At 42.7% G+C, this 27,695-nt stretch overlaps 1 protein-coding gene across 2 annotated transcripts in view; it reads right to left on the reverse strand.

Annotated features, from left to right (window-relative positions):
- Positions 1–26,386, reverse strand: part of mast3b (microtubule associated serine/threonine kinase 3b) — a 41,279-nt gene extending 14,893 nt beyond the window's left edge. Inside the window, exons 1-26 of one of the 2 annotated variants that reach the window (XM_080033200.1) lie at positions 26,266–26,386; positions 23,394–23,483; positions 18,382–18,470; positions 17,504–17,576; positions 14,098–14,176; positions 12,082–12,239; positions 10,148–10,223; positions 9,718–9,927; positions 8,430–8,531; positions 7,706–7,838; positions 7,046–7,113; positions 6,239–6,330; positions 5,771–5,979; positions 5,463–5,601; positions 5,031–5,163; positions 4,765–4,930; positions 4,488–4,589; positions 4,246–4,368; positions 3,488–3,600; positions 3,177–3,343; positions 2,753–2,874; positions 2,447–2,647; positions 2,052–2,278; positions 1,709–1,831; positions 1,478–1,614; positions 932–1,116 (exon numbers count right to left, since the gene is read on the reverse strand). In XM_080033200.1, coding sequence (XP_079889326.1) covers positions 932–1,116; positions 1,478–1,614; positions 1,709–1,831; positions 2,052–2,278; positions 2,447–2,647; positions 2,753–2,874; positions 3,177–3,343; positions 3,488–3,600; positions 4,246–4,368; positions 4,488–4,589; positions 4,765–4,930; positions 5,031–5,163; positions 5,463–5,601; positions 5,771–5,979; positions 6,239–6,330; positions 7,046–7,113; positions 7,706–7,838; positions 8,430–8,531; positions 9,718–9,927; positions 10,148–10,223; positions 12,082–12,239; positions 14,098–14,176; positions 17,504–17,576; positions 18,382–18,470; positions 23,394–23,483; positions 26,266–26,312 — 3,364 coding nt within the window. In that variant the 5' untranslated portion in view covers positions 26,313–26,386. Of the gene's footprint in view, positions 1–931; positions 1,117–1,477; positions 1,615–1,708; positions 1,832–2,051; positions 2,279–2,446; positions 2,648–2,752; positions 2,875–3,176; positions 3,344–3,487; positions 3,601–4,245; positions 4,369–4,487; positions 4,590–4,764; positions 4,931–5,030; positions 5,164–5,462; positions 5,602–5,770; positions 5,980–6,238; positions 6,331–7,045; positions 7,114–7,705; positions 7,839–8,429; positions 8,532–9,717; positions 9,928–10,147; positions 10,224–12,081; positions 12,240–14,097; positions 14,177–17,503; positions 17,577–18,381; positions 18,471–20,903; positions 21,272–23,393; positions 23,484–26,265 lie in introns of those variants that run through there. The other variant, XM_080033201.1, reaches the window with a different exon arrangement.
- Between the last annotated feature and the right edge of the window lie 1,309 nt (positions 26,387–27,695).

The raw sequence follows: 27,695 nt of genomic DNA on the forward strand, positions 1-27,695 counted from the left end.
TGCGCCACACTGAAATCTGCGACCAATGCGGATATGTGACCATAGAGCATGCACGCGTGAACCGAAAATCGGACTGGGTGTACGACCAGATCAAATGCAGTAATAAAAACTATATAAAAACGTCTTTCTTTGCACTGAAGGTCTCGTTTGCTGTTAAAGGTAATTTATGATTATGAGAGGAAACATGAGGCTGTTTAAAAGATATTTAAATGTTACTCGTTGCCGCTTTAATAGCCTAAAAAGGTAATTAGTTCATCTGGGAGGTAATCAGAAATTATCTGATCATGTCACGTTCACATCCATGCACAGTGTGTATTGAGTTTATTTAAAAACAATTGGAAATGGGGCTGCCCTCAGTTGCCCATGCACTGTGTATAGTCTATAGCCTATTTCAGCCTTGTCTGTGGAAAAAAAGATACAGTAGCTGGACAACAGAGTTCTTCTGCTTCGTTCCTCTCACTGCATTTAAATGCATTCATTATTTTACAGAGAAATATGTCCCGTAAAAGAAAAAGAGCTCCAAGCCCAACCCAGAGGACCCTCCATAATATTTTATTTTATATTAATATTAATATTTTCATGGAAAATCCATGTGTCCTTCTTCAATAGCTTCTAATTTATCTGACCCAGTGTCTCCAAATTATTTGTTCACACAATTTCTCAGATTTAGCCTCTTAATTTTCCTCTCAAAGTGCACCAGATTCATGCATTTCACTTTAAAAAGGTTAAAAAAACATAAGTTAACATAAGTTACAGACTATAGCTTTTACAAACACAAAGCCAGTTCTCTAAAAGATGCTCACAATGGCACCATTGGTAGATGTTATGGGATTAACTATGCAGCTATAAAACCTCTACTGACGCCCTTTTCTGTGGTTTAATGTATAAGTTAGTAACCCCATAAGAACTTCTAGAGCCACACCCAGCTCACCGTGGGCCTGATGGTCGGGCGCGGGGCTCTGACAGGGTGTGGACGGGCCGGGGGAAAGGCTGTGTGTTGGCGAGCCCGGAAGACTCTCGCTGGAGGAAACGGAGTGGTGAAGACCTGAGTTGAAGCTGCGACTGCTGTGAATCACCGTGCTCTGCTTGGAAAGCTTCTTCAAGATGCTTCGTCGCCTGGTGGAAGAACAACAGAGAGAGTTACGTCGCACTGTCTAATTTAGTGAGGTCAGCAGAGACACTAAATGTTTTTGCATTCATTTTGATTATTGATAATCACAAGACTATTTAAAATAAAACAAAAACATAAAGCAGCTCCTACATATATTACTGATGAATGTCATGTAAATAATACTGCGTCGCTACATCAATTTAACGCGCCGAACACTAGAGGGAGACAGCGCATTCACTCTTGCAGGTTGGTAGTTTTCTGACGTCATCCACCAGTTACCAAACTCACCGAGTAAACAAGCAATGAGTAACACTGCAGCTCAGCAGTAAGTTACATAAAAAGTCAAACCAAACCTCAGATTCTCACCTGTCGTAATTATCTCTCCTCTTGCTCTTCTTGCTGCGTCGCGCCATCTTGCCTTTGTGTTTGGTCTTTCGAGCCGGACCCACTTTGATTGACGTGTTCTCAAGTGCTATGGTCTGAAGAGCCACCTTGTTGCCACACTGCAAATACGGCAAAGAATGATTACTTTTGGCTTCAGGACAAAGCAAGTGCAACTCAAACTTATAGTGAGCGATAAGATATCGAGTGCTGTACCTTCAGCAGCAGTTCAATCATCTCAGGGTGGACCAGGCCTTGGACTGACTCTCCGTTCACGTGGGTGATGAGGTCTCCAGTGCAGAGACCTGCCTGGTGAGCCGGGCTGCCCTCCTCCACACTCTGTTAAAAACACAGCGAGCGTGAGGAGTGGAGTCAGACTTGAGCATTGCCTAACCACCTTCGAAAAACCTCTCTTTTGGTTTTGTGTCTTGGGAGTAAAGCACCCGTAATGGCAAATACTTCACACGAACACATGACATTCAAAACAGCCAACAACTCGTTAAAGCTGTGTGCCTTGTTAGGAAGACACCGGGTTTTCTAGTCTCATGGCGACACTCACCGACACCACATGATGCACCGTGTATACGTCGCTGTCTCCCATGTAGACCCGGATGGACTGCAGGGTGAAGCCGTACTTCTTCCCAGACGTGTGGATGACAATGGGAGGCCTCAGGCTGCCGGGGCTGAAGGACAGGTCTCGGCTGGGGGACGAGTCACGGGACGAAGGGTTGGAAGACAGAGAGCGCGGGGAGATGGGACTGGGCTGGAGGCAGCCGGGGGAATCATCTGAAACAAGCCAACGGATTTTTTCTTTGAATGTGTCAACAGACCGCTCCATAGCTTCTTTCCTCAGAAAGTGCTTTTTATAAGACTTTGTGATTGTGGTGCTATAAATACGATGAAAATGTAAATGTAAATGCTTGACTTTGTGGGGTTGTTGATGGCCTTCTGTACCTGTAGTGATGATGAGAGACAGGGCTGAGACGGAGGCCGACTTGGGGACCTTCCCCCCGCAGGGGAGCCTCTGTCTGTCGGGCGTCTCCAGCTGGTTACCAAAGCGTGGAGGGCCGGCCGGCTCCTTAGGAGACGAGTGCTTGGCCCCGGTGCTGTTGCTGCGCATTCTGATCCTCCGGAGGTTAGACACTGCTACCTCGGCTACAGGTCACATGGTTCAAAGAACAGAAAAAAGCAACCTGTTGGAATATGCTCAATGCTCATGCCTCTAATAGAAGCACCGGAGCCATGTCAGTGTAGATTTACCTTCGTCGTCGGTGGAGAGAGCGAAGCGGGGCATGGTCTCCAGGCTGTGGGTGCTGCTCATCACCAGAGGACTGGTGCTCCGCTCAGACTGGGAGGAGCTGGAGGAGGCCCGAGGGCGGAGGCTACAAACAACCACAGACCAGTTGGACGGGTAAGTCAACGGGTACAAGTGTCCAAGTGATCACACCAACACTGTTTTGACTGCATTCTACTTTAACACAAACTCAATTGAATGCTCACAGGGCACCTTTAACTTAATGTCATACAGTTTTAAAGCAGCGATTTTACACGTAACCTAGCAACAAAATGCAAGCCAGATAAGAAATCCACAAAAAGATTACCTCAAAGAAATCCAAATAGCTATGACAGGAATAAAAGCAGCTTATTCTATTTACAGTATAACATATTTCACTTGTGTGCCTACCTGGCCATGCGTCCAGAATGCCTGTGCTCCACGCTGCCTTCTGCTGGGTTCGGGGAGGGACCGGGGCCTGTCATGTCCCCGCGGTCCTCCTTGTCTTCGCTGTGGCTGCGGTCAGAGGAGAAGCTCAGATTGGAAGGTGTTGCCAGATGTTCGGTGCTGCTGTAAACCTGTGAGGTTGAACAGGAGAGAGTGGGTTAGGCAAAGGGCCGAACTGAGTGTTTAAGAGCTTCCAAAAGATGTAATGCGCCTTCCAGCAGCTGCACCAGAGGCTTTATGAACTTCCAAAGTCCTCCTACACACGTAGCCCTTACCTTGCTGAAGCGATGCGACCAGGAAGAAAACTGTCTTATTTCCAAGGAAGACTCTTCATCATTGGTTTCCTCATCCTCGTCCGACGCTAAATGATGGTAACGTTCTGAACGAGCTGAAAACAGTCACAGGAGAAGTCCTTCAAAGTCTCATAGAGGAATTCCACTGGGAGTACGGTTTAAAATAATAATAATAATTATAATAATTTCCATTTGGAGGAATTTAAACTCATCAGGGGTGAAAAAGGTGACAAAGTTGCAACCCCCTAGGGAAGGAGGCGCATTTGAAATTATATATAATATTAATTTTATTTTTTTTCACAACAGTGATTTTAGGAAAAAAAGTAATATGTTTGCATCACTGCATTTTTTTTTTTCAAAGATATTTTTTGGGCATTTTTATGCTTTATTGAAAGTGCAGAGAGACAGAGGTGAAATGGGGCAGAGAGGGGAGTGACATGCAGAGAACGACCACGGGCGGGAATCGAACCCGGGTCTGCTGCTGGGCCCGGCCCGGGAGGGGGACGCCTTACCGACTGAGCTAAAGGCGCCCCCACATCACTGCATTTGTGAAATGTAATATGTGTACATCACATCAGAGTCTTTAACAGCTATCCCAAATGCTGTTGTGTGCAGTCACACTCGTAGATAAAGTATTTTGGTTCAATGGCTTTTAAATGTAGGTGAAAACCAACTCTTTAAGCCTGGAATCATGATGTTACACTCATTAGAAGGAAATGTATATCATCTCTGTAACCTACTGTCAAAGTAGCTGGTGTCGTCTTCCGCCTCCAGCTGAGGGATGAATTCAGCTTTCTGCCTCAGGAGTCCATTCCAGTCCAAACCCAGGAAGAAAGAATGCTGTCTGACTTCCGAAGCTCCGCCTACAAAACACACCCAATCAGAGCAATGGATAAGGTTTAAAATATGAGATATGTACAGTTCAATAAGCTAAACGTCTGCCGCTTTTTCTTGTGTTAATCGGCAGTAGACTGAGCAGTACCAGTTCCTAGTCGGTCTAAAGGACTGGTTCTCAGCAAGCGGGTGATCATGTCCTGGGCATCAGCCGGTAAGGCGTCGTCTCCTTCTGGCCAAATGATTTCATCTGAAAAAAAAAATGGAAAAAAAAATAGAACTACTGAGTCAGATGAACAACTCTGTTGGTAAATTATGACAACATTCAACATGTCATTATTTTATTTGCACAAATAAATATAATATGTATGTGCATATGACCCCTCTACTTCTTCTAATGATCTCCTTCTCAGTTCTGCACTCACCACTGACAACATGTCCAAAAAGCTCTTCGGTTGTGTCTCCAAAGAAAGGAACGCAGCCGACCAGGAATTCATAGAGGATGATGCCCATGGCCCACCAGTCCACCGGCTTCCCATAGCCCTGCCTGAGGATCACCTCCGGGGCTATGTACTCTGGGGTGCCACACACCTGCACAAGCCAAGCCAAACCAAACCAACACAGGTGAGTTTGGGAGGGGGGGGGATAAACTGCTGCTGTCGAAGAAACAGTGTTTACTCGTCAGTCTCACCTGTTTGTCGATAAACTCTCTTGTGTCTTTCTCCATGTGACCCTCGTAAATGTTAGTGGTCATGTTCATCAGGCCAATTTTAGACAGGCCGAAGTCCGTCAGCTTGATGTGGCCCATGGAAGTTATCAACAAACTAGTGGATTAAAATGAAAAAATATATCCATCAATATGAACAGAAACTGTTTTTATTCAAAAGTGTGTTTCGCTTTTGAATGGATTATCCTGCTATCAGATGTTAATACCCAGATTAAAATATACAAGGGAGACTAAAGAAAATTCCTACAGACAGAACAGCACATGAGTAGCAGTCTGATTATTAATTCAATATTCAGTAATGGCTCAGAGCTTGGACATACTCAGCTCCAAAAGAAAAGACAGTATTTGTATAAAAAAACAGTAGTAGTAACAGCTGGTGTTGGTTTATGTTCTCACTTGTCAGGTTTGAGATCCCGATGCACGATGCCATAGTTGTGAAGGTACTCCAGGGCGAGGACTGTTTCAGCAAAGTACAACCTGGTCATTTCTACAGGCAGTGGCCCCATGTTCTTCAGCAGGTTGGCGCAATCTCCACCTTAATGAACGAAAACATTGCACTCATTTTTAATCTCTGTGGCCCGGGATCATTTCCAAGCCTTTTCTAGTTCAACTGAAATCATTCACTGTTAACCTAGATCAGATAGAGCCAAATGTCTAAGTCTCTCAACATCCATCACTCGCGGCCGTCTCTTCCTCTACTTTACCTTCCACATACTCCAAGACCATGCAGAGGTGACGTCGGGTCTCGAACGAGCAGAACATGGAGACGACGAAGGGGTTCTCGGCAAACGTCAGGATGTCTCGCTCAACAAAAACCTGCTGGATCTGGTTCCTCAGGACCAGGTTCTGACGGTTGATCTTTTTCATGGCAAACCGTTGGCGGGTCTCCTTGTGGCGAACCAGATACACGGCCCTGTGAAAAACCATGTGCGCCAACATTAGACTAATTGTGTTCACAATAAACTGAAAAAAAGGCTTTAAAAAGACTTTCAGGTATATTCCCACTGGAAACTAAAATTAAAGTGTTAATTAAGCTTAAGAGATATACAGTATTTTCCGCAAAGATCATTTTTGACCTTCATAAAGTTTGCAACAAATCTTTTGGAAAGTTAATATACATCATGGCCATGAAAAAAGCAAATAAAACTGAAACAATAGGCCCTTCTTCTTACCCATAAGCTCCGTTACTAATGAGTTTGATGGTTTCAAAATCACTCTCAAAAGGTTTCCTTCGAGTTGGTGTCAGCGGCTGTGGAGCCTTGTTCTGTAGAGAGGAAGCAGAAACATGATGCTACTGGCTCTGAATGAGTTAACTTCAAAATAAAACACACTAGAAGTGAAGAAACCGAGAAAAGAAATAACAATCTGACTTGTAATACTAATGGCATCCTTTCACACAAAAATGGGTCACAGAAATCGGAAGTCTTGATCATCTGGAGACACATTTAGCACGGCACTCAGAGGTGGGCAAAGAAGACATTTAAAAACATGAAGAAAGTGTGTGTTTATCGTGCATCCTTTCTCATCTTTTCTAATCTTAGGGCGCACTCACACTAGGCCATCTGTGCAGTGCCCAAGTCAGGTCACTGTTGGCACACTTCCTCGGCTCCGGCACAGTTGGGAGAGGTGTATTCAGGCACCTACATATGCTAATGTGCCGACACACGCATAGGACATTTAAAACCATGTTCGCGTTTTTCTGACATGTGGAATGTTTGCTGCAAATGTTGCTGGATAAAAATATTCAAAAACAATACAATTACATTCAAATTCCAAAACATGCGAGTGTTAAGACGTATTGGCAGGAAGCAATCATGCCTAGGTCCGGATCTTTAGGAGCAGTTTAATTAAGTACAGGCCAGCGGGGGAATGGGGCAACTGGGCCTTGTGTGAGTGCGCCCTTAAACTAATGTCCTCTTCAGACATCACGTACGGTGTGTACTTACGGGTTGTAAGTAATGATAAGAGTGACAGTTTACCTCCACATTAGCGTCTGGTTCCACTGACACTGAAGGATTGGCATCATACTGTTGGAGCTGCACCATGTCTAGAAATAACAGAGAGACAGACAGTGTTTGATTTTTCTGCAAATAATTTACAGCTCCCACCTTTAACTCATCCTCCTCCGTGACTGCTAATCTCATTTCAGACATAGTTAGGGGACCCGTGCCGTTGGACCATCTGATGGCTGACATGTTGAAATGTTAAATTGTTGTTTAAATGTTGCAGTAAAACCAGGGTCAACCTTGACCACATATGGTGGTTGAACCGGCCGGTGACACAGGATGCTCTGATGTAAAGGACCATACATTGTAGGATGCTCATGGACTCGGGGTTTGAGGAAACATTCTTTGGGAGACTTAGAGTGACCAGACTATATAATCAAGAGGCCAGAATGTCCTGGCAGTATATATATATTCTCCTTGTATCCTGCATGTGCTTGTATTTTCTGTCTATATTGAACCAGCTAGCTAGTAATTAAGAGTCAAACGTGTTGGTTTGTTTCTTGAATCGCAGTCACAGAAGAAATTGTTCATACAAGCCTATCCTACAATGTAAGTTCAATGGTTCAAAGTGACATTCTCAGAGTCAAGATGAAGATACCTTTAATTTTTTTCATTTCATTTCTGTTCCTTTACCTTCAAGCGGGTCCCGCGTCAGACCCAGCTGGCTGATGATGTACCTCGGGATGTCCGTCTTGATTCCCTGGTCGGCTTTGGCATGACCCTCTGCAGCCTCGAGTAAGTGATAGAACTCCTCCGGGTCGAATTCCTGCCGACAAGCATCCAAGCCTCGTTAATGTAACGCAAAGGTCCTGTAGCACTGAACTCAAAGCCAGAAGCAAGTGTTTAATCCCTGACACGGATACAAATCAAAAGGTAACTGTAGCCTTGAAAGTGTTTAGCTTGTCATCCAACAGGCTTCAAGCCCTAATCCTAAAATCAGACCTGTAATCAGACTTGGTGATTTAATTAAACGGATGTTTGGACACCCATTTAAATTGGGTTATCCAACCATCGTGTAGTGTACAGAAGGAAAACAAAGAAAGAAACTATTTGGTTTTATCTTTGTGGTTTGAATTAATGTACCCTTTGAATCACTCAAAGATTAGTGCAGATGATGTTGGTTTTATCTTTGAGCCTCTGAGATATCTGCTATGGACCAATACAAAGGAAATTAATAAAAAATCATCCAAAATGTTTCACATTCTGGTGACAGAAATCCACTTTTTTTTAAAAGAGAGAATAAAGTCAGGTCAGGTTTGTCTTTCAGTCCCACTTTTGTCGTGAATTTACATAACCCATTTCAATCAAAGTAATCTCATTTTCAAATCAGGAAGAGATTTCCTCCTCGTCATCTTACCAGACACTCCAGGAGGCGAGCCGGTCGTGAGATTATGATGAGGATCTTCCTCACCATCTGGGTGATGACGATCACCTCCTCGCTTTCAGAACGGTCGTAGGCCTTAGAAACAGTACGGGAAAAATTGTCATGTTCATTTATGCTGTACTCTTAACCAACTAGCTCTTAGTAGAAGCCCCGAGAGATGAAAACATGTCAAAAAAAAAAAGAGAAGAGCAGTAGCACACCTAATGCCACTTCCTCCACCCCTGAAAAAAAGACTCCTGTTTCGAAGCAGATGGGGACGACGTTAGGAGGAATAAGAAAACAGACGCTGCCTGACAGAACTGCGTCAGAGAAGACATCACTCTATAAGTATAAGAATAATCAGTAGGTGGGTGGGTTAGTTGAGTCTTAATGAGTCAGCTCCCGCCTTTATGTTGACGACTGGAGTAAGACTTTGTACTTGTGAAACAGTTACTGCACGGTATACTATGCATTTGTTTCAAAGTGATTTGCACTTACGGCCTGGACCAAGGTAAATGTTTGTTCAAACTATTTGATTTAAAAAAGGTCAAAGTGGAGCTGTCGGGGGGCTGCTGAGAAAAGCACCAGGAGAGAGGAGGCACAGGCATTTAGACAATGACATGAGATTGACGATTCTGTACCTGCCAAAATGTTTCGCTAAAAGTTTATTTTGTTGTAGAGATCGGGAGAGAGGCGCACAAGTAGATTTCCAAAGCAAGAGCTACCGTATATAAAAAATAAATTGTAAAGTTAAAAAAAAAAAGATAAAGAGAGATTTTAAATAACAAACTGTTATGTGTGTGTGTGTGTGTGTGTGTGTGTGTGTGTGTGTGTGTGTGTGTGTGTGTGTGTGTGTGTGTACATTTTCCACTGTATGGGAACAGACTTATCAGTTCAGCTGGAGGCACAGCAGGTCGGCCATGCCTTCTGTCTGACAGCATGCCGAAGAACAGGGAAAAGGGTTGCTATAGAAACTGATTTTTTTTTTAAATCACAACACAGAGATAAGATCTGTGACAAAGGTAGCTTTCACCATTGCTGACAATTTCCACTACCGGATCTATTGTGTGTGCCTTTGGCTATCAGACGGTTATTGATGATGCACATTTTGTTCCGGCTCAATCAATCCCCTTTCATAACTTTAGAGAAAGCATTAACATTCCCACATAGCTCATCAGCTGATGCTTAAAGCTGTAGTACACTCTTAAAAGTCCATCTCCCATAATGTTTTTGGCAACCAATAAAAGCCTATTTTGACCCACATCATCAGCTGGCTGTTTACCTCGTGAAGCAGCTTCTCCAGTTTCTCCTGCAGCTCAGCGAAGTAGCGTGAAGTAACCAGGTCTTTCCGGGCCTTGTCCAGACAGTCTCTGACAAGCTCCACCAACTGGTGCTGGATGAAGCCCAGGACCCCGTCAGCCAGTGGGAGGGAGCTGTCTGGAGACCAGTGGTTGATAATCTCAAACAAGCGCTCCTCCATCTGGGCTGTGGCCTACAGAGAGGACAAGCGCACAGTTCAGGCATGTAAAGGACCTGTCATTATGAAAGTGTGCATTTTGTTTCTGTGGGTGGATTGATATAGTTGTGTATTATTATGGACGATTTAACAGTCACCTAGCCACATGCTGTGATTTGTAGCTTTCCAAGCTTAGGCTATGTTAGTAAGGTGGGACAACACATGTGTGCAACAAAGTGGAACGGGAAGGATGTACCTTTGGAAAACGCTCTTTGTAAACATGGTTCATCATCACAATCTCATTATCAAAGGAGACACTTGACCGGCCGGGGCTGCAACAGAAACAAAACAGAAATTATATAATTAAAAAAAAAAATTAAAAAAAAATAATTAAAATCTGAAAGTTAAAATACATAAATAAGTTATAATGAAGAAATTAAATTAATAAAAATAGGAGGGGGGGGGGTCAGTTGCTTACGAGTTCAATATAAAAGGATTCATTGATGCATGTTAAAGAATTAATAAATATCTGAGTAAAATAATGATGACAGTACAGTATCTTTTTTGGACCAACAAATGCATTTTGGCATAATTGTTGGCAATACAACTCATTTGAGCCATTAAGATGGGATGGGATGTGATTATGTCATCGAGGGCATCGCTGTTATGAAGGGATTACCAAAAGCTGATTCAGTTCAGACACACACAGTATAAAAAAGTGTAATAGTTGGAAATCATAGTGTAATGGGGATAAAATAACACTTTAAGTTATTCAACTCCAAACTCATAGGTTATGTTAACACGAAAGAGGTTTTTCTAGCTTAACATTTACACTTGTACTTTTGATATCAACCTGCCAAAAGCAATACTGTGAGCCAACATTCGCTTCGAGCAGCTCTTCAGTTTTTAAAGCTATAATCAGAGTGGATTTCATCGTCTGGTATTTATGTTTCTCTGCTAGATGTTTCTACATCTACAGCAGAGGTTTCTTCTTGCCAAAACGCGCGAGTCATCAACATCAGTTGTTTAGAGCAACATCACTTCAGTATTCAGGCCAATTTACTAAACAAAAAATATCTTGCTTGATGAAGCTTCAAACAAAACAGATGGAGGAAAAAGCTATCACATGCAAAACAGGCTCCCTAAGCCATTTTTGTCATGAAAGACGCCTCTGTTAGACTGGATGGCTGCTGCCCAACGCATACTGCTGCAGCTCACCGTGGCTCTCTGCATCAGTCCCCCCCATCCCCCGGATCCACCCCCGCCCTCGACTACAGTTCATCAGCTAGATCCCTGAGGCGCTCTGTTAGCTAGCTTGCCCACGCACAGCACACCATGGTGCCAGAACACAGAGCACTCAGGCATCTCACAAACAGCGCAGAGCAAAGCCAACAGACAAAACTTGTCAAGACCACACAGCTCTGCAGTCAACTGGCATGAGTAATCAAATTCAAGGCACTCTAGGCGCCAAATGCCACGTTTGCTTGTGAATTTGTCTTGGTCAAACCGGTGCACAGACATCTGACAGAACATAATGACACCAGGGAACTGCTGAACTGTGCAAAACATGCAATTCCTCTTAAAAGAACACTTAATCTAAAATGTCAATTTACGCAACAAAAAGGTTAATCCCTGAGGGAGGCTTACTGCATTTAATCGGAATAAAATGGGACTTTCATTAGTTTAATGACAGGCCAAGACATAATATAAAACAGATGTTTTGATTTTGGTTCAGGCTGGGTTGTGAAATAAGTTTTGATGGTAATCACAATTGATCTATGGCAAAAGGACAGCCACAAAAAGGGAAAATGTTGTGTTTGTTTTGAAGTTGAAAAGACTGAGTAAACATGGACCAAGTCTTTGAACGTTTAAAAACAGTTGTCAAAGTTTACAAGTTGAGAGCCTTTGATCAATATTGACAAAGCCTTAAAAATTAGGAAACATTGTCATTATGACTTATAATATACAGTATCATATTTCAACTCTTAGTGTCCTTCTGCTTTATTATTATTAACGACGAAAAACAAACTCTAGGATCAGGAAAAATTGCCTGAGAAAAAGATGTAATCGTCTAAATCTTAAACTATCCGTTACGCACTTGTTTACAATATTTATTATGTAGAACTATAGAAGGAAACTGTCTATTTGAGACTCATTCAAACACAAGGTGGTGAAATTGTGATCAGCTACCTGAGGCTTCGGGACCGAGCTCGCATGACCGTGGGGGGCCGCCCGTCCTCGTCGGTCATGCTGTCGTCGCTGCGGAAGTGTTTGAAAAGGAAGTGCAGCTCGTCTTGTGTCGGCTGGTAGGGAAGCTGGTGAAGGCGCTCCTGGGATGATGAGGAGGACTGAACAAAGGGAATGAGAAAATAAGGTCATTTCTATATTCAATATGTTGTATACAAACTTAAAAAGGTGCCACGAGGAACTTTCAGGTTTTGTTCATTCTTGCATCCCCTTTGGACAAAAGCGGTAGTGTTTTTACTGCTCCAGCTTTAATCCCTTGGTGAGCATACCCATGACAAAGGCATTAAGAAAAACTATATAAAAATAGCATTTGTTGCATTGCTGGTCTCATTTGCTGTTACATGTCATTTATGATCAGAGGACAAATTAGACAGTTTCAGAAATATTTAAATGTTCTGTGTAGCACCTTTAAAGACTACTGTGGAAGAAGTTTTTTTTTGGTGAAGAACTTCACTATAGTCCAATATAGCCCAATCCAATATGAAAACAATTCTTTACTTGGTTTCAAAAGACAATACAGATGATTATGGTCAGCATGCATGCATGGAGAGAAGACCAGAGCCTCCTACTCAGAGCAATGCCAGGGTCTTGTCTGTTGTATACACAAAATGAGCTGCTTGGTTGGTTGACATGGTCAGATAGGTAGAATAACAATGGATCAATCAAGTTTGGTTCTTGATGACATCAATGCTAATCTGAGTCTGGGAGCTTCCAGGATGGCCAACACCTAGGGTGTCAGCCCCCATCAGACTGATTTAATTACAATATAAACTCCAGACAGGATACATCAGTAGTCAAGATGATAGAAAATACACTTCATACAATGATCAAACAATGAATGTAGAGACAAGAGTAGAATTAAACTAATCAATATAAAAGTGGCTTCCACAATTCCCCATTTGGTGTTGTCCTAATCATACACCTGTTGAGGTTTTAAATGAGCCACAAATAGTTAGCTCATGTATACATTTAAAATTGTTAGTCAAAGAGTTGAAAATGATCTTAACACATGTCTAGCCAACAATTAAAATATTTATCCGGGTGACGATGTAAAATATAGGTAAGCCCACAGAGGCATCATTATTTACACAAATGAGTTATGTTCCATGTCCGCTGGTACGATGAGAAAACTCTTTTCAGACGAAACGGGACACCGTGTACTTTATAGGCAATCGTTTTAAATTGTGCAGCCCATGTGTGCTGAACAGAAGAGGGCCAGAGGGACAGCATCTGTGAAGTCCCTTTCGAATGCCTCAGAATAAGGAGGGAACTGAGGGCCACTGAAGAGCCCTATTGTCCCTCCTGACCTCTGGGCCTATGCCTGGCCTACCCAGTAAAGGGACTTAGCAGTACTCCCCCTCTCACTGCTCATTTGAATGCAACTTCACTGCACGTCATTCTTTAAAACTAATACAAATACAGCTTCCTTCTAAAAGTAAGAAGACAACTGATTGATGTATTAACAAAACACTCTTTTTGAAAGGACTTTAAGTAACAAAGGTTATGGAAGGACAGGGTCTGAAAATCATTTAAATATATTTTGACATTCATCCTCCCTATTTAGACAATCATCTTTTCAAAACGCTAAATAGAAAATATCATATTTAAGGCAGCGTTAACATAGCCATCATAGTTGATGAATGTTTTAGTCTAGCTGTTAATGTGAAAATATGTACTTTGATGATTTGGTTCAAAGCATGATAAAATAATGTGATATAATGTGAAATCCCGTCATTAACATGCATACAGACAGACTGTGTGTATCACATCTAACACCGAGTCCCACAGACTGGGGGAATGACTAATCCAAGCAGATGATGGAGGAAAACAATTAGCAGTCTGTCATCTCGGGCTTGGCATAAGCGTGAACGTGCTATTTGGGTTGAGAGAGGTGTGAGAATTGCCTTGGCCGCCGTTCATCAGCAGGGGAGGACAGTGCCATGTTCTGGGATGACTTACCGACACAGTGGAGCTCGGCGGGTTGGTTCCATAGCCGGACGAGGGGAGGGATGCCAGGGACCATCTCCGGCCCTCAGCTCTGAGAGAGATGGACATGCATGTTACACAAGCCTCGGCTTCATTGGCATTTAGCATTTCATATGTTAAGCTCCTTACATAACAGACGATGCAGGGGTTGACACTAAGGTTTCAAAAGCACTTGCCCATAGGGCAAGTACAGGTCATGTTTTACTTGCCCGAATGTCGTGTTCACTTGCCCCAAAAAAACAAATGTTAAACAGTGATATATGCTTATTAAAATATACATTTTAGCAAACCTTATCTCTTAAATGCAAACACTGCTTACTTGTCTCATCCTGACCACATACAACCAACAACAATTCATATAAGCCTAGATATCATGACATCACACATACAGCCAAGAGCTTGGTCCTGCCGCAGCATCCTGAAAGGGCCTCTTTTTGCCATGCACCTGGCCTGGTTTTGGGGGGCTCAGAAAACTCAGTCTAGCTCAGAGTCAAGCTGAATGTTAGCTTCCACACAAATGTGTTCAGAAAAATGTGACTTATTTTACTTATTCAAAACGGTCACATTGTGCCAAAAAGTGATCGTCTGCCATAAAATTATTAAAGTCCACCATGTTAAAGCTATTGCCCAGTTATACTGTAAGTAGGGAGGGGGATCATTAATTTCTTTTCATATTGATACCATTAGAAAGACTCCACAAACCAAATCTTTATTGATACTTTTCTACTATTTTGTTAAAAGAGAACTGGTATTATTGCTTTAATTGCTTATAAGATGAGCAGAGCTAAGGATAGGACTTTAAACATGTCATAATTCCATTTTTAGGCATACTAATTAGTTTATATTGCTGGGAAAACAAGTTTTTCACCCAAACTGTATTATTCAAGCTTCTCGCGAAAAACTAAAAATTCTTTTTTCTTGAGGTTACATTTGAACACATCATGATGTCCTTTTATTGACATTTGCCTAATAATCATTTTACTGAGCCGACCTGAACACATCACATTTGAACGCTTGCGATAATTTTTTTAAGCTAACTAGTTATTATCCTGCAGATTTTAATATGGATTTAGGGACTTGCTAAATGGTCTCTCGTTTGTTGATCACCGCGGTTTTGAATGAATGAGACGGTGCCGAGCCCGTCTGCAACGCCAGCGGATGGGTTTTTTTTCTTTTTTTTTTGGAGACAGAGTTGAAGCGGGTTGAAGGAGTTTCTTCAACACAGTCGAAGGTACAACACTTTAGTTGAAGATGGCCCAACTCTACTCAATATTTAAAATTACATCATGTGCCCTACTGGACTCCATAGCGGTATCGAAAGCTCAAACGTTAGGCCTATTGATTTCTGGGTTTTGAATATAGCGGAACCAACCAGGTCTGTATAGCCTAACTAGAGCCGGCTTTCGGAACGTAGACAGCGAAACTGCGCACACAGGCTGTTGTGTGTGTGTGTGTGTGTGTGTGTGTGTGTGTGAGAGAGAGATAGAGTGCGCGACAGAGAGCGTGATGCTGCTGGCTGCCGTGCGCAGCTGCTCAATTGCAAATAAAGCATATCTATTTTGTGTGGGTTAGCGGGAAAAAAAATAGTTTTGCTGACTCTAAAACACATGAATAAATAGCCTAGACTACTGACATCCCCTCTAAAATCCACTTTCCCGTCCGGGCAACCAAAAAGCAATCTCAACCTGCCCGAACATTATTTTCACTTGCCCCGGGCAAGCGGGCAACCGTTAGTGTCATGGCTGCGATGGAGGAGCCCTGTGACTATTAGAGCGTGAAATGAATGTCCTTCTCTCAAAATCGGATATAAAAAGGGCTCTGTGTCCAGGCTATTTTGCATAATGAACATCAAAGCTATCTTTTGAGGAGGAGCATTTATTTGTGGGAATAAAAAATATAAAACACAAAACACATAGATGCTTCAAAAGCAAACAGATATGGTGCAAGATTCTTTAAAAAAAAAAAGCTACCTGTCAGCACGAGCCAGGTGGCTGGGATCAGGAGAGCAGAAGAGTCAAAGAGAGAAGCAAAGAAAGAGCTTCAGTGAGTTTTGGTAATCTTGGGAAAGTGATCCTGTGACCCCTGGCATTCAGCTGAGGGATTAGTACTGACAATGTTGCATGCCTTGCCAGTTTTCATTTGTCCAGATATGAAGAGTAGCTAGGAAGCTTAATGAATATGAGGATATGGTTTACATAACAGGAACAAAATTTCACTTCAAACGTGTAACCGTCGGCATGACTGTGTCTCCAGTATGGATTTTGCAAGAGCAACTAATACTTATGTAATAACACAAAAAATGCATTATTGTTGGCAAGCAAAGGAAACTCTTATGAAATTATTAGAGAAAGAATTCCCAAAAGAAAATCAAAGTTTGAATGAAGGCTCAAACAGCTTCATCACATTCAGGATGAAATCCATTTGCAGTGATGAGTGATGTTTAATAAAACCAGAACAACTTCACTGTGTTGTTTAAAAAGACCACTTCAATCATCAAGTCCTCAATAAGGGCTTAAAAAAAGCAACAACTATTTATCAACACTCATCTACTACTGATTATTTTAGATATTTAGAGTTATGTTCATATGAGGAATCCTTGAGGAAGTTTGTGACCCAAATGTTTTTTTTTTTAGAGCAGACAGTGTGGAAAATATATCCTCAGCACAATATATGCATGGTGGTATATTTGCCTGTAGAATTCATTCATAAGAGAAAACACTGAATGTTCGAGGTTAAAGTTGTATTCATAGATTACTTTTAACCGTGACAGTAAGCAGATGATGATGTGTTTTACACCAATGCCAGCAGTCATTTTCTCAGAGTATAGTAGGTAAAAATGTTCTGTCTAGTTTAAGGACTAAGCACCTGAGCGGCTCATGAGTTTTCAGCAACTATTCATTGTTGCTTCAAGGCACCGCCTCACTCGTATCCTACACATGCCTGGGGCGAGATGGGAGTTTGTTGCCATGGGAACTAGGGCTGAATGATGTGCCAGCGGGTTCCGGGGGGAGGGGGGATACCCTCTATAGCTGTGCTCCTCCTTCAGTTCTCATTCACACCTATCGTTTAGTCTATCCGAATCGGTCTGTATTAGTGGGCGAAGTGCACTAAAATGCAGAGGTATAACATAAGCCAAGTGAGAAGGTTAATTTCAATCATTGGTCAGATTTGTCTGGGGCACGAGCGATAACGTAGTTCCTGAACTGCTCACATAGTGAATTTACAAAGATCAAGTTAATGTTAACAACATCAAAAAAGACGTTTGAAAATTAAAGATCTGTAAATTCAAGTGTCATCGGAACCAGAGATCCTTTAGATGTGATCAAACAAATGTAATACTCCAGGGGGAGAAGTATTCAGAAGAGCAGCGTCGACATACCTTCGGGCGAATGGAAAGTTGAGGCAGGCACCGGTCGACACATTTCGAGGGCTGTCTAGAGGGCTGCTTGCGGCTGAAACAGGAAAGACAAAGTTACATCCAGTTGGTTCTATTCTCAACTGTAATAATAACAAACTCATGAAAATAGAAGAGAGAAGACCACATGGTTCCATTCATTTCAAAGTGGAAATGTTCCGAAAAAGGATGACATCATGTCTACACAGAAACCCTCATTACACCAAAGACTGTGGCTCGATGACATGCGAGTGGTTGAGTACCAATTAGGACAAGAGGGAGAGACACCTAATCAGATCATTTGTTTATTTTATGAAAATAACAAGATACCTTATCACCAGCCAATAGTTTTCCCCAGATATCAACATCTGAATCTGTAAGGCTACTCCCTTATAGATTTCAGCTTTATTTTCTGCGTTGACATCAAATGGTGGAGTCAGCGATTCTGGAAAAATGCTTGTTGACAAAATCACTTTGTCAAGATCCTTACGATCCGATAACTGTCCGTACTCTGTGTTACGCTGATTTTGAGTGAGTGGTCGCACTGGGCCGGTTTGACATCAAATCACTCATGTGTGCATAATTATCTCAATTGTTAAACAAAAGATGCAGACGAGCACAGAGAAGTACATCATGCCGAGTTTATATTACAATCGCCAGTATCGGGGGAAACACTCTGCAATGGGCTGCATTGGGTGTGGACATGTTTCCAGAGAGCACATTTAAAATACAAACCATTGCATTCATTTGATTTGCCAATGCAGTACGTTGCTGTAAGACGCTGCAGATCCAGCTAGCAGCAAAGGCTCCTGTTGGGACTTGTCAGGGTTGAAGGTTAACAGAAACATGGCAATAGGTCTTACCAGTGTGGAGGGAGAGCGGGGAGAGTGGCCGGGACAGTGTGGGCGACGGCGTTCCGACACAGAGGCTCTTCCTGTTGCTGCTGCGACAGCTGGAGCACAAAGAGGGAAAGAGAGAGATTCAAAAGACTGCCCAGACATCAGCCCGCATCATTCATCTGCATGCCTCATCGCAACCTGCGTGAAAAACCTCTCTGTGGTTTGTTTGCATAGTGAGTGATTGTCACCAGTGCCACTTGTGATTATTCCCCCCTCCCCCCCCCAATTTGGCAGGTGTATCCTGTATTTCAAGTGAGCTACGTTGTAAAATTCAAGATGAAAACGGTCTTCCATTTTTGCCATATAGGTTGCAGTGTTACAGTTTTCACTGACATAACGTAACAGAGCTTCGGTTAAAGGTTCTCGTTTTCTAACTTTGTAAGTTGATTCGTTGTGGTACTTGGTTTAGCCACATATGATTAAATGTTTGACTTGTCTGAGGATTGAGTATGTATATTGAACTTGAAGACATTATAACAGTGTAACATGGGGCAGGGAATAAGAAGACACTTGACTATTGACAAAGGCATCACATCCTTGTTTAAACAAGAGGCTATTAAGTCCAAAAGAGAAAGACAGAAAGATTGGCATAATGTTTGTTTTGTTTATGTTTTTTTTTTTGTTATTTAAAATAATAAACAGGTTTATTGAGGGTGCATAGCAGACAGTGGTCCTGCAAGCGTGCAAACCAGTTTACCTCCAGATGGACAGATTTTGCTGGTTTACACCAGGTAAACAAAGGTGTGCTGCACCTCATTGATACCTAAATACACAGGTTTGGCAATGGCAGACTGGCTCTGTTGCAAACTCAATTGTGTTTTGTTAAGATACATGGCAGTCAGTGCTCTCCGATTTTCTACTGCTGCAAGTGCAACTCATAATTTTTTCCTTCAACGATAATGTTTTCAATTAATTGTTTCGTCTGAAAAATCAATGTCAAATGTATGAATACTGACTACAGTTTCCGCAGAGCACTTAACATTACTTTTGTATGGAAGACTGAAGCTGTTGTGTCAGTCTGATGTAAATAACTATGCACGTTATGTGAAAAATATCAAAATTTAGTAGGCTACATCGTTACCATAATAGTGCTATGGATTGGCATTCAAAATGTGTCCAATACGATGAGTTAGTGGTGCTAATTGAAACATTTCGGGAACTCTTTTGAGCCATTACATTTTCTTTAAAAAAACACATTTCACAGCAGAGTAAAGATGAGGCCTATGATACTAATCTACTGCTAGAGAGCAGGGAATTCTTTGTCTTAGATTTAACTCAACCGATGAGATTATATCCGCCTTCAGAGCATCTCTGCCTTGAGACATGTTTATGTAACTACAACTGTAACCTGCCGGAGAAGGCACTACACACCGACACAGCTGTGTCAGATAAGGAGCGAAAACGGGACGTGAGCCAAAAAACAAAGAGGAAACCTCCTGTCAACAGACTCAGGGCTGCAGGGAGCGCAAAGGCAAGCCCATCTTGAGCCACAGATGTCCGAGCCTCTGTTTGTGTGTATGAAGGGAGGGCTTGCTGAATAATCCTCTGGTTCTGGGGGCAATAACTTTAAACTATTGTGACACCAGGGTGAAAAGTCCACTCCACAATGGTGCTGAAATGATGAAGTCAATTAATACCTAAGCAAAATACCAAGGATTGTCTGGTTCCAGCAGCTTCTCATATGGGAATATTTGCGGATTTTATTTTTTTATAGCATGACACTTGAATACATATGAGTGTTTCCACTTGCATGTTGGACAGAACGCCTACTAAACAAAGAGATAGCCTGAGTGGATTAAATCAATAATTAGTTGCAACAATAAGTCTCACTGAACATGCCACATTTCAGTTCATTCAGTGTCTACTTGAACAGTTGCAGGTTTTATCTCCAGTCCTCTTTCAGTAAACATAACAAACAACTCTCTGACCTCCAGGCAATTATCATCACACCATCAACCCCTTATATAAACAGAGAAACGCCTTTTCCTCACATACAAATAAGTTTGACAATAAATGTTGCTCCATGCACACGTATGTAGGCCTATGGGTCGACTAGATGTGACATTAGACATGTTGTAATTCTACATCTACAACATAAACAAAGAAAACTGATATTAGAGGTATTACCTTTGAGAATAGGCTATTCATTGTGTGCAAATGTTGTCGACAAATTGTGTTAGGAACTTCCGGTTATAGTGGACAAAAGACGAATAGACGAACAAACACGGGATAAACGTTAAACTGGCGTCGGAACAATCGGCTATGTGATAGACATAGATAGAGGATCCGAGCGAAGCAGAAGTGAGCTGGCTTGTGTTGGTTATGCTATTTTCTCTTTTAACGCATTTAAATTACACGAGCAAGATCAGACGAAGACCCGCTGTGAGCGATACAATAAGCATTTTTACACAACAAAAGCCAAACACAGACAGTTAAACTAGCTTGAGTTTTAACCTCCATACTCCCCACCAACTCTTGATAACTACCTTTTTGAGCGCTTCAGCAACGCTCCAGGAGCAAAATGGGACTTGTTCTGGCTCGGGGCCGCGGACGAGTGACTGGGGTCCGACATGCTAGAGCGGTATCACCTCCGTTTCAAAGTTAATGTTCGTTTTCAGGAAACTAAAGCCTTAGGGCACCGAGAAACCCGCTCTCCCCAGTCCCCACCATCGTCTCTCCTCCTCGGCGGTTCCTTTGTATTCACCCCGAGTCTGTCCGTCTGCCTCGTGTGGTGCCAACGGTTCCAGAGCTGCTGTTACATCCTCCGGTCGGCTCTCTCATCCCGGTACCGTCCCAGTAACACAGCACCCATGGCGGTAAGCTAGGCGTGAGTAATACCGTCAACACAGCAGCAGTCGTGGTACACTTTTGGCCAAAGCAGCCTATGGGACAAAAAACCAGACAGACGCTGCTCCTGGTTGCGTGAAGTATCCGATTTGAGAGAAGCTGGAAACTGACGCTGCGTTCAAGTGCTGCTCGTTACGTCGGATTTATCACTGCTGCCGAATTATTAGTCTGCTAAATGAGGCTGAGTACCATTTAATGGTCAAAAGTGTCAGAAAATGATAAACTCAGATAATTGGTTGAAAAATGGCAATGGCAAAGGGTGACGGATTCAAATTGATTGATGTTCAATTTCTGTTGCAATAGCCTAGTTTGAAAAAGGTGCAGCAAATCTTCAATAAAAACAAATGTCACATCATGGCGTATCACTACCATGATGTAATGGTTGGTTGTGTGGTAAAGGTGCAGACTATCGAGTCAAAGTTATTAATAGTCAACGCCATTGAAACACTATTCACTTTTATCTCTTTGGTCGCCTATGCGTTCTTACTGTAGTGACAATTTCCTACAGGACATGAAAGCAGCCTAATATGTTGTTGGAATATACCAAGAGGAGTCTGGTAGAGGGAGGATCCTAGCAAAACTTTTAAACAGTGGTACATTCCACTGCATGAAGCACCTAAACTGTTTATGTAGTCTATTTTTAGTCCATATAGTTACAAACCGCACCAGCACACAACATCTAAAGAAATGTTATTTAAATGTATTTATGTGTTTGTTATCCTAAATTTGAGAGTAAAATGGCCTATTATTTTAATGTATTATTTCACTGTTAATGTAGACACATTAAAAATGTGTAAATGCCTAAATTAAAAAGAGCATAGATGATGCTTACTAGCTTTTAAAGCTGATGTATTAACAAAGTGAGCAGAACAGTAGGTCTGTGTGCTTCTAAAGAGGATTAATATCCTTTTATGAACATAAACATCACTGCAAAAGCCACTGACTTTTAGCTTCTGCTTTTTTCTTCTATACTGTATAAACCTTATTTGATGCAATCATTTTGTCAAGTTCATTTTGTCAAATGATCCCCTCCCCGATTCTTTCATTTTTATCTCTCCAAGACCACATAGATTTCTTCAGCAGTATGAATCCATTCTGTCTAGCTCCCAAATTCAGAGTGTTGTGGTATCCCTCTCTATGAAAAACAACTATCATCCCGTTCCGCCCAAACAAATGTTTACTCTTCCCCGCCCTAGCCTGGTCACAAAGGTGAAAAAATAAGTGGAGCCCTTTGTTTCCATTCAAGGAGAACTCTAGAAATGTCAGTTTTACTTTGGACCGAGCCTGCATTGTAAGTGTATAACTTCTATTTTGCAAAGTCTCTGTGCAGTCATTATATCATAATCAAAGGTTGATGTAGGGAAGAAATGTACTTGCAAAAAAATATAGACTGATTTAGGAGAATGAACATGTTTCTGGATGGTGGGGTCTCATCGATGTGTCATCTGCTATACTGTGGCATCAGAATAATAGTATGAAAACTGCGTCTTGTTTAGGAATTCCCATTCCATCGGACATGAGAGATTTCTTGACTTCCCCCTAGAAATTTGCACTGTTTTCAGAGAAAGAGAGAAAAATGAGATTCGTCATCTGTGTGCTTTTAGAGCCAAGAGCTGTTCACACACCAAAAACATGCTTCAGCCGCCTCTGTTTGCAGTGTTGCCTTCCTCCACCCAGCACCGTTGCCAAGCAACCCACGTAGACTTAGAGACAACCAATAAATGATAGGTCTTCACTGGAGAGAACACAAGCACCTTAATATACAAAGACAACTCAGGCTTAATGCTTTTTCATACTAGCGTAGCCTCTGTGGAAAAATCACTCAGCAGAAATCACTGATGCATTTACTGTTATGGGTTTATAACGTGGTTAAAACATAAAGCTTTGAGGTCGCTCATGGTGTAGCCTATTGGTTAGAGTGCTTCCCATGTTTTTAAAACAGGTCTTCAATTAGTGAAATAAATCACACCAAAAGGCCAATTTAGCAGCTTTTCATTTAGCACCATCTTCTTCAGAAGATGGAGTTCGTTCCAGTTGTGACACAAATATACAAGGCAAGATCTTTTTTTTAAAGACACTAAACATATTCAGTCCATAGAGACAGTCTGTGTGTGTCCTGGATGCCTTACCTCCAGGGATGAAGGGTTTGTAGGGGGCTGCACGGGCTGCAAGGGCTGCATGGACTCAGGAGTGTGGGGCTCTGGCATGAGGGCGACAAACTGTAAGGCAAGACATGTTGGCATGGATTAGTGAGCAGACTCAGCACCCGATGTCAGTCCGCAGCAGAGATTTGATCGAGGGGTTACAGGTGTGAGCTGCCTTGCTGGTTGACATCCACAGCCAACGGTGACAGACACGCTGGAATTACTTGTTGCTTGTTGGATGCAATACAAGGGGGTGTCTGATTAGTTTCTAATCACTCATGAGCTGTTACACCCATACACTGTATGGTTACACCACAGGAAGTCGGCTGCCGGCTGTCAACACGACGGAAAGGGAGTTTCATCGCCCTGCCCATGTTTACAGAACATCTAAGGCAACCTTCAACAGTGGAGCTAGCGGAGTGCCTGGCATCTTGCAATACTCTGCATGTTTTGGTTTTGATGCAGGCTTGAGTTTAGGCTTGAAGGGTTGTGTATTTTAAAGTTCTTTGGGTTCTTGTGCACCCCACCCCAGAAGAACCTGCCATTTTCACATCATAATGCACTACTTTTGCATCAGAATATGCATGTTCAGCCTTCCTAAGGTCTCCATCTCCCCAATGCTGACCCAGCGCCGGAGCTGTGTTCTATTGATTTCCCTTCTCAGATGTAGGCTAAGCTCTGCCTTGTGGGCTCCACAGTGCTGCTATTGTCTCCGTGCTGCAGAGGCTTCTCAGTGCTAAACACGGCACCGACTAACAAAGCCCTAATGAACGTGTTGTCATAGTAATGCACAGGGAGGACGGGAGGAAAAACAACTCCTCGCACAAAGACACCTCAGTCTGTAGTGTCGTCTCATAATTGCCCAATGTACGCAACTCATTATGTTGAGTTTAGTCTGGACACATTTCCTCATTCAGACCCCTAAAGCAAAGCCCGTCGACTGTGCTTGAGTGAGTAATCGTCTGGCATTTACATTTTGCATTTATGTTTGTTTGGCACTTCATGGAGCCTCTTTGACCAGAGTGTAAACTGGGTAGAAAATCTTCGGCTGACTCATTCGTGACATTCACGCTGAGCTTGGGCTTTGCTTAGAAGATCAGGGACCTTCTGACATGCAGGGCAGTGGCAGCTACAACCTTTCAGTGACAGGGCGGCAGCAGTATGTCTCTCTACTGCAACAATAACAACCACGACAGGCAATTGTTGCATTGTCGTCAGACGTTTATGTTTGTTGCAAGATATTTTTTTTACCCAAGTTGCACCTCACTTGCAGAATTAAATCGTGAACAAAAGAAATCACAAAAACAAGGACCTTAATCTGGAACAGGAAACTTGATTAAATAGATTATTTTCCCCAAATTCAAACAAGGCATACAATGTTTACTTTGTATGGAGCTGTGTACCCAGACACACATACATAATAAATGAGTCTAAATGCAAACAAAAATGTTTGTAATTTTTTGCAATGCTGGCGACGAAAGAGCCCTTAAACCCTATATGTGATAGATTTGATTTCAATCAAACTTGAAGCATCATCCATCAACAGCCACTGGTAGAACCCTAATCCCCTCCCTTACCGCCCAGTGTAAAGAAAAACTCAACTCCTTTGTATCTCTGCGCAGTAGAAGCCAAGAGCTTAAAATTCTAATGAAACCAAAAATAAATTAAAAAAAACGGCACATGCTCTGCTGAGGTGATCCACGGAGGAGGCCGATGGATGGATCAGAGAATGGGTAGTGCAAGCAACAAGCTCCTACGCCTTATGGATCAGCATCTTATGGGCAGCAGGTAGCCCCCCTCTCCTCTCTTCTCTTCCCCTCCACACACACACACACACACACACACACACACACACACACACACACACACACACACACACTCACACACACTCACACACACTCACACACACACACACACAAAGGATAGATTCGCTCTGAAGGAAGAGTGGGCGGATGTAAGACCGCAGCCATGTCCTTTGATGGAGGGAGGATTCACGGGTTAGCAATTACATTGGCATAAAATATGTGTTCTCCCAAAGACTGAAAGCCGTCCGTCTGTATGGGGGAGCAGGTGATTCATGCTGGAATCCAGGAGTGGAGGGAAGAATTTAGAAGAAGAAAAACAAGGACACACACAACAGAGCTGGGAAAAATAACAGAAAAATCACGAGGACAGAATTCACACCGAGCTGTACCTCTGAAACTAAACATGGTCTGATTAAAAAATCTGTCAAAGTGAAACAGTGTTGACAAAGTGAAGGGAGTAATTCCGCTGACATTCAAAGTGTCTAAAACCTTAAGACAAAATAACTCTTATAAATATAAATAACCAGACATGAATTATGCATGCACAGTACAAGGTTGGAAAGATGGATTTCTGAACATCCTGTGGTGTCAGTTAGTTGAAAGATGAATTGGAAAACTGCTCACTTTGAGCCTGGGGGTTTTACTAGGCCATACTACTGTAATTATATTAAGAAACAGGCCACCGCTGAGACACCTGTAACCTCTCTCAGCTGATGTGTCTGTCTTCAAACCACTACACACCAGAGTAAAGTTGAGCTGTTAACTAGAAAATTGAGCCTCGGGGAAATGTCAAGCTGGCAGGCTGTTAGGTCTCAGCTATTAGTGGTTGTGTGTGAGAGTTGAAAAAGTCTGTGCTGACACTTGATTAGCCCACACCATGAACACTACCAGTCAGAGCACATAGCTGTAGTATACCATCATAGGCAACTATTATTTTCCTCTTATTACAACTTGAGGAAAAAAAACAGGCTAATGTGGCAGCTTGCAGTTCCACATAGACTATGCACAAGGAGATGTAGGCTAAACAATAAATGAATAAAAGCCAAACTTACTCCAGAGTCAGAGAGGGGATCTTCAGTTTATCTCGCCTCGATTTCATTCTTGCTGAACACAGAGCGGGGAACTTCCTTTACCAGAGCGCCCCACCGCTGGCTCTCGCAGCCGGCTTCGAGCCACTCATCGATGCGGTAGACTGACTATAAATAACCTGTTTGACAGAGTATCGTTTACCGGAGGCTTCAGCGGATGACGTGGAGATTGTGCCGTGGGAGTACCCACAAGGAAACGCAGTAACATTTATAAACAAACAACAAAACAAAAAAATGCGCAGCCGCACGCGTTTGGCTTTTGCATCTAGATCTGTCTCCAATGCGCACCGGAGAGCGACTGGCACAAAATCGAGGCAGTGACGGGTCACCGCAAACTTCCATGTGACTGGTGGGGAAGGGAGGGTAGGGGAGGGGGGTCTATTGAGGGGAGGTGGCTAAATCAATTTTGGCGGTGGGTGACCAGACTGTCAACAGAGGCAGCAGGTTGGGCGATGATGGAGGGAAACTTGGCGGCGTTCATAGCAGGAAGGGGAATGGGGCTTGGTCAGCTCGTTTAACACAATTTCTCATAATTTAAAGTTGGCCTATATGCTATGACTCCTATGTGTTTTACTCTTTTTCTCCATCTGTTTAACACCACAGTGAAAGGTTTTCATCAGTATTGTTTGATGTGAGATGTCAGCTTCATGTGTGAATAGGATATGGTCTTTGCATAGTCGCTAAACCAGTTGCAGGCTGCTGGTCGTGATGAGGAGGCATGGGGAATACCTCCGCTGCAATCCGAGACAGCTGCCTCGCAGGATGCGTTTCTCACCCTCTGCCGCGCGGTGTGTGTGCGTGCTTGCGTGTGTGTGTGTGTGTGTGTGTGTGTGTGTGTGTGTGTGTGTGTGTGTGTGTGTGTGTGTGTGTGTGTGTGTGTGTGTGTGTGCCTACATCAAATTCATACTGATCATCCGCATTTAAGTCGCTGCTGCTTGTCTCTGCACGTGCAGTCGTTTCCCAAAGCATGTGAGTGTGTTGTGTGAGCGCGTTGGTGTAGCCTGGGCCTACGCTATGTGTGTTTGCAAGTGAACGATTGGAAGTCAATTTTCCTCTGTAGCTACTTATAGGCTACTAGGCCTACAGGTGGGTCTGTGATGTCCAATAACTGCACTTGAAAGTCAATTTGCAAGCATATAGGCTCTTTGCGTGTCTGTCTGTGTGCGCGCGCGCGCGTGTGTGAGCTTGGTTTCTGTGGAATGCCTGCATCTCCAATATCAACTTGCGACGGTGATGACACCAGTGTACTGGTTGCTAGGGAGCTGGTGATGGTTTGCCTGGTTGCTAGGACATGGGCTTGACCTAAGCTTAGCAACAGGGATCAACACACACACATACTCTGACTTGTTCAGCAGGACTCTCATATATTGTTCAGCAGGACTCTCTATAGGACT

This window comes from Ammodytes marinus (genome assembly GCF_949987685.1).
Source record: "Ammodytes marinus genome assembly, chromosome: 8".
Taxonomy (NCBI): domain Eukaryota; kingdom Metazoa; phylum Chordata; class Actinopteri; order Uranoscopiformes; family Ammodytidae; genus Ammodytes; species Ammodytes marinus.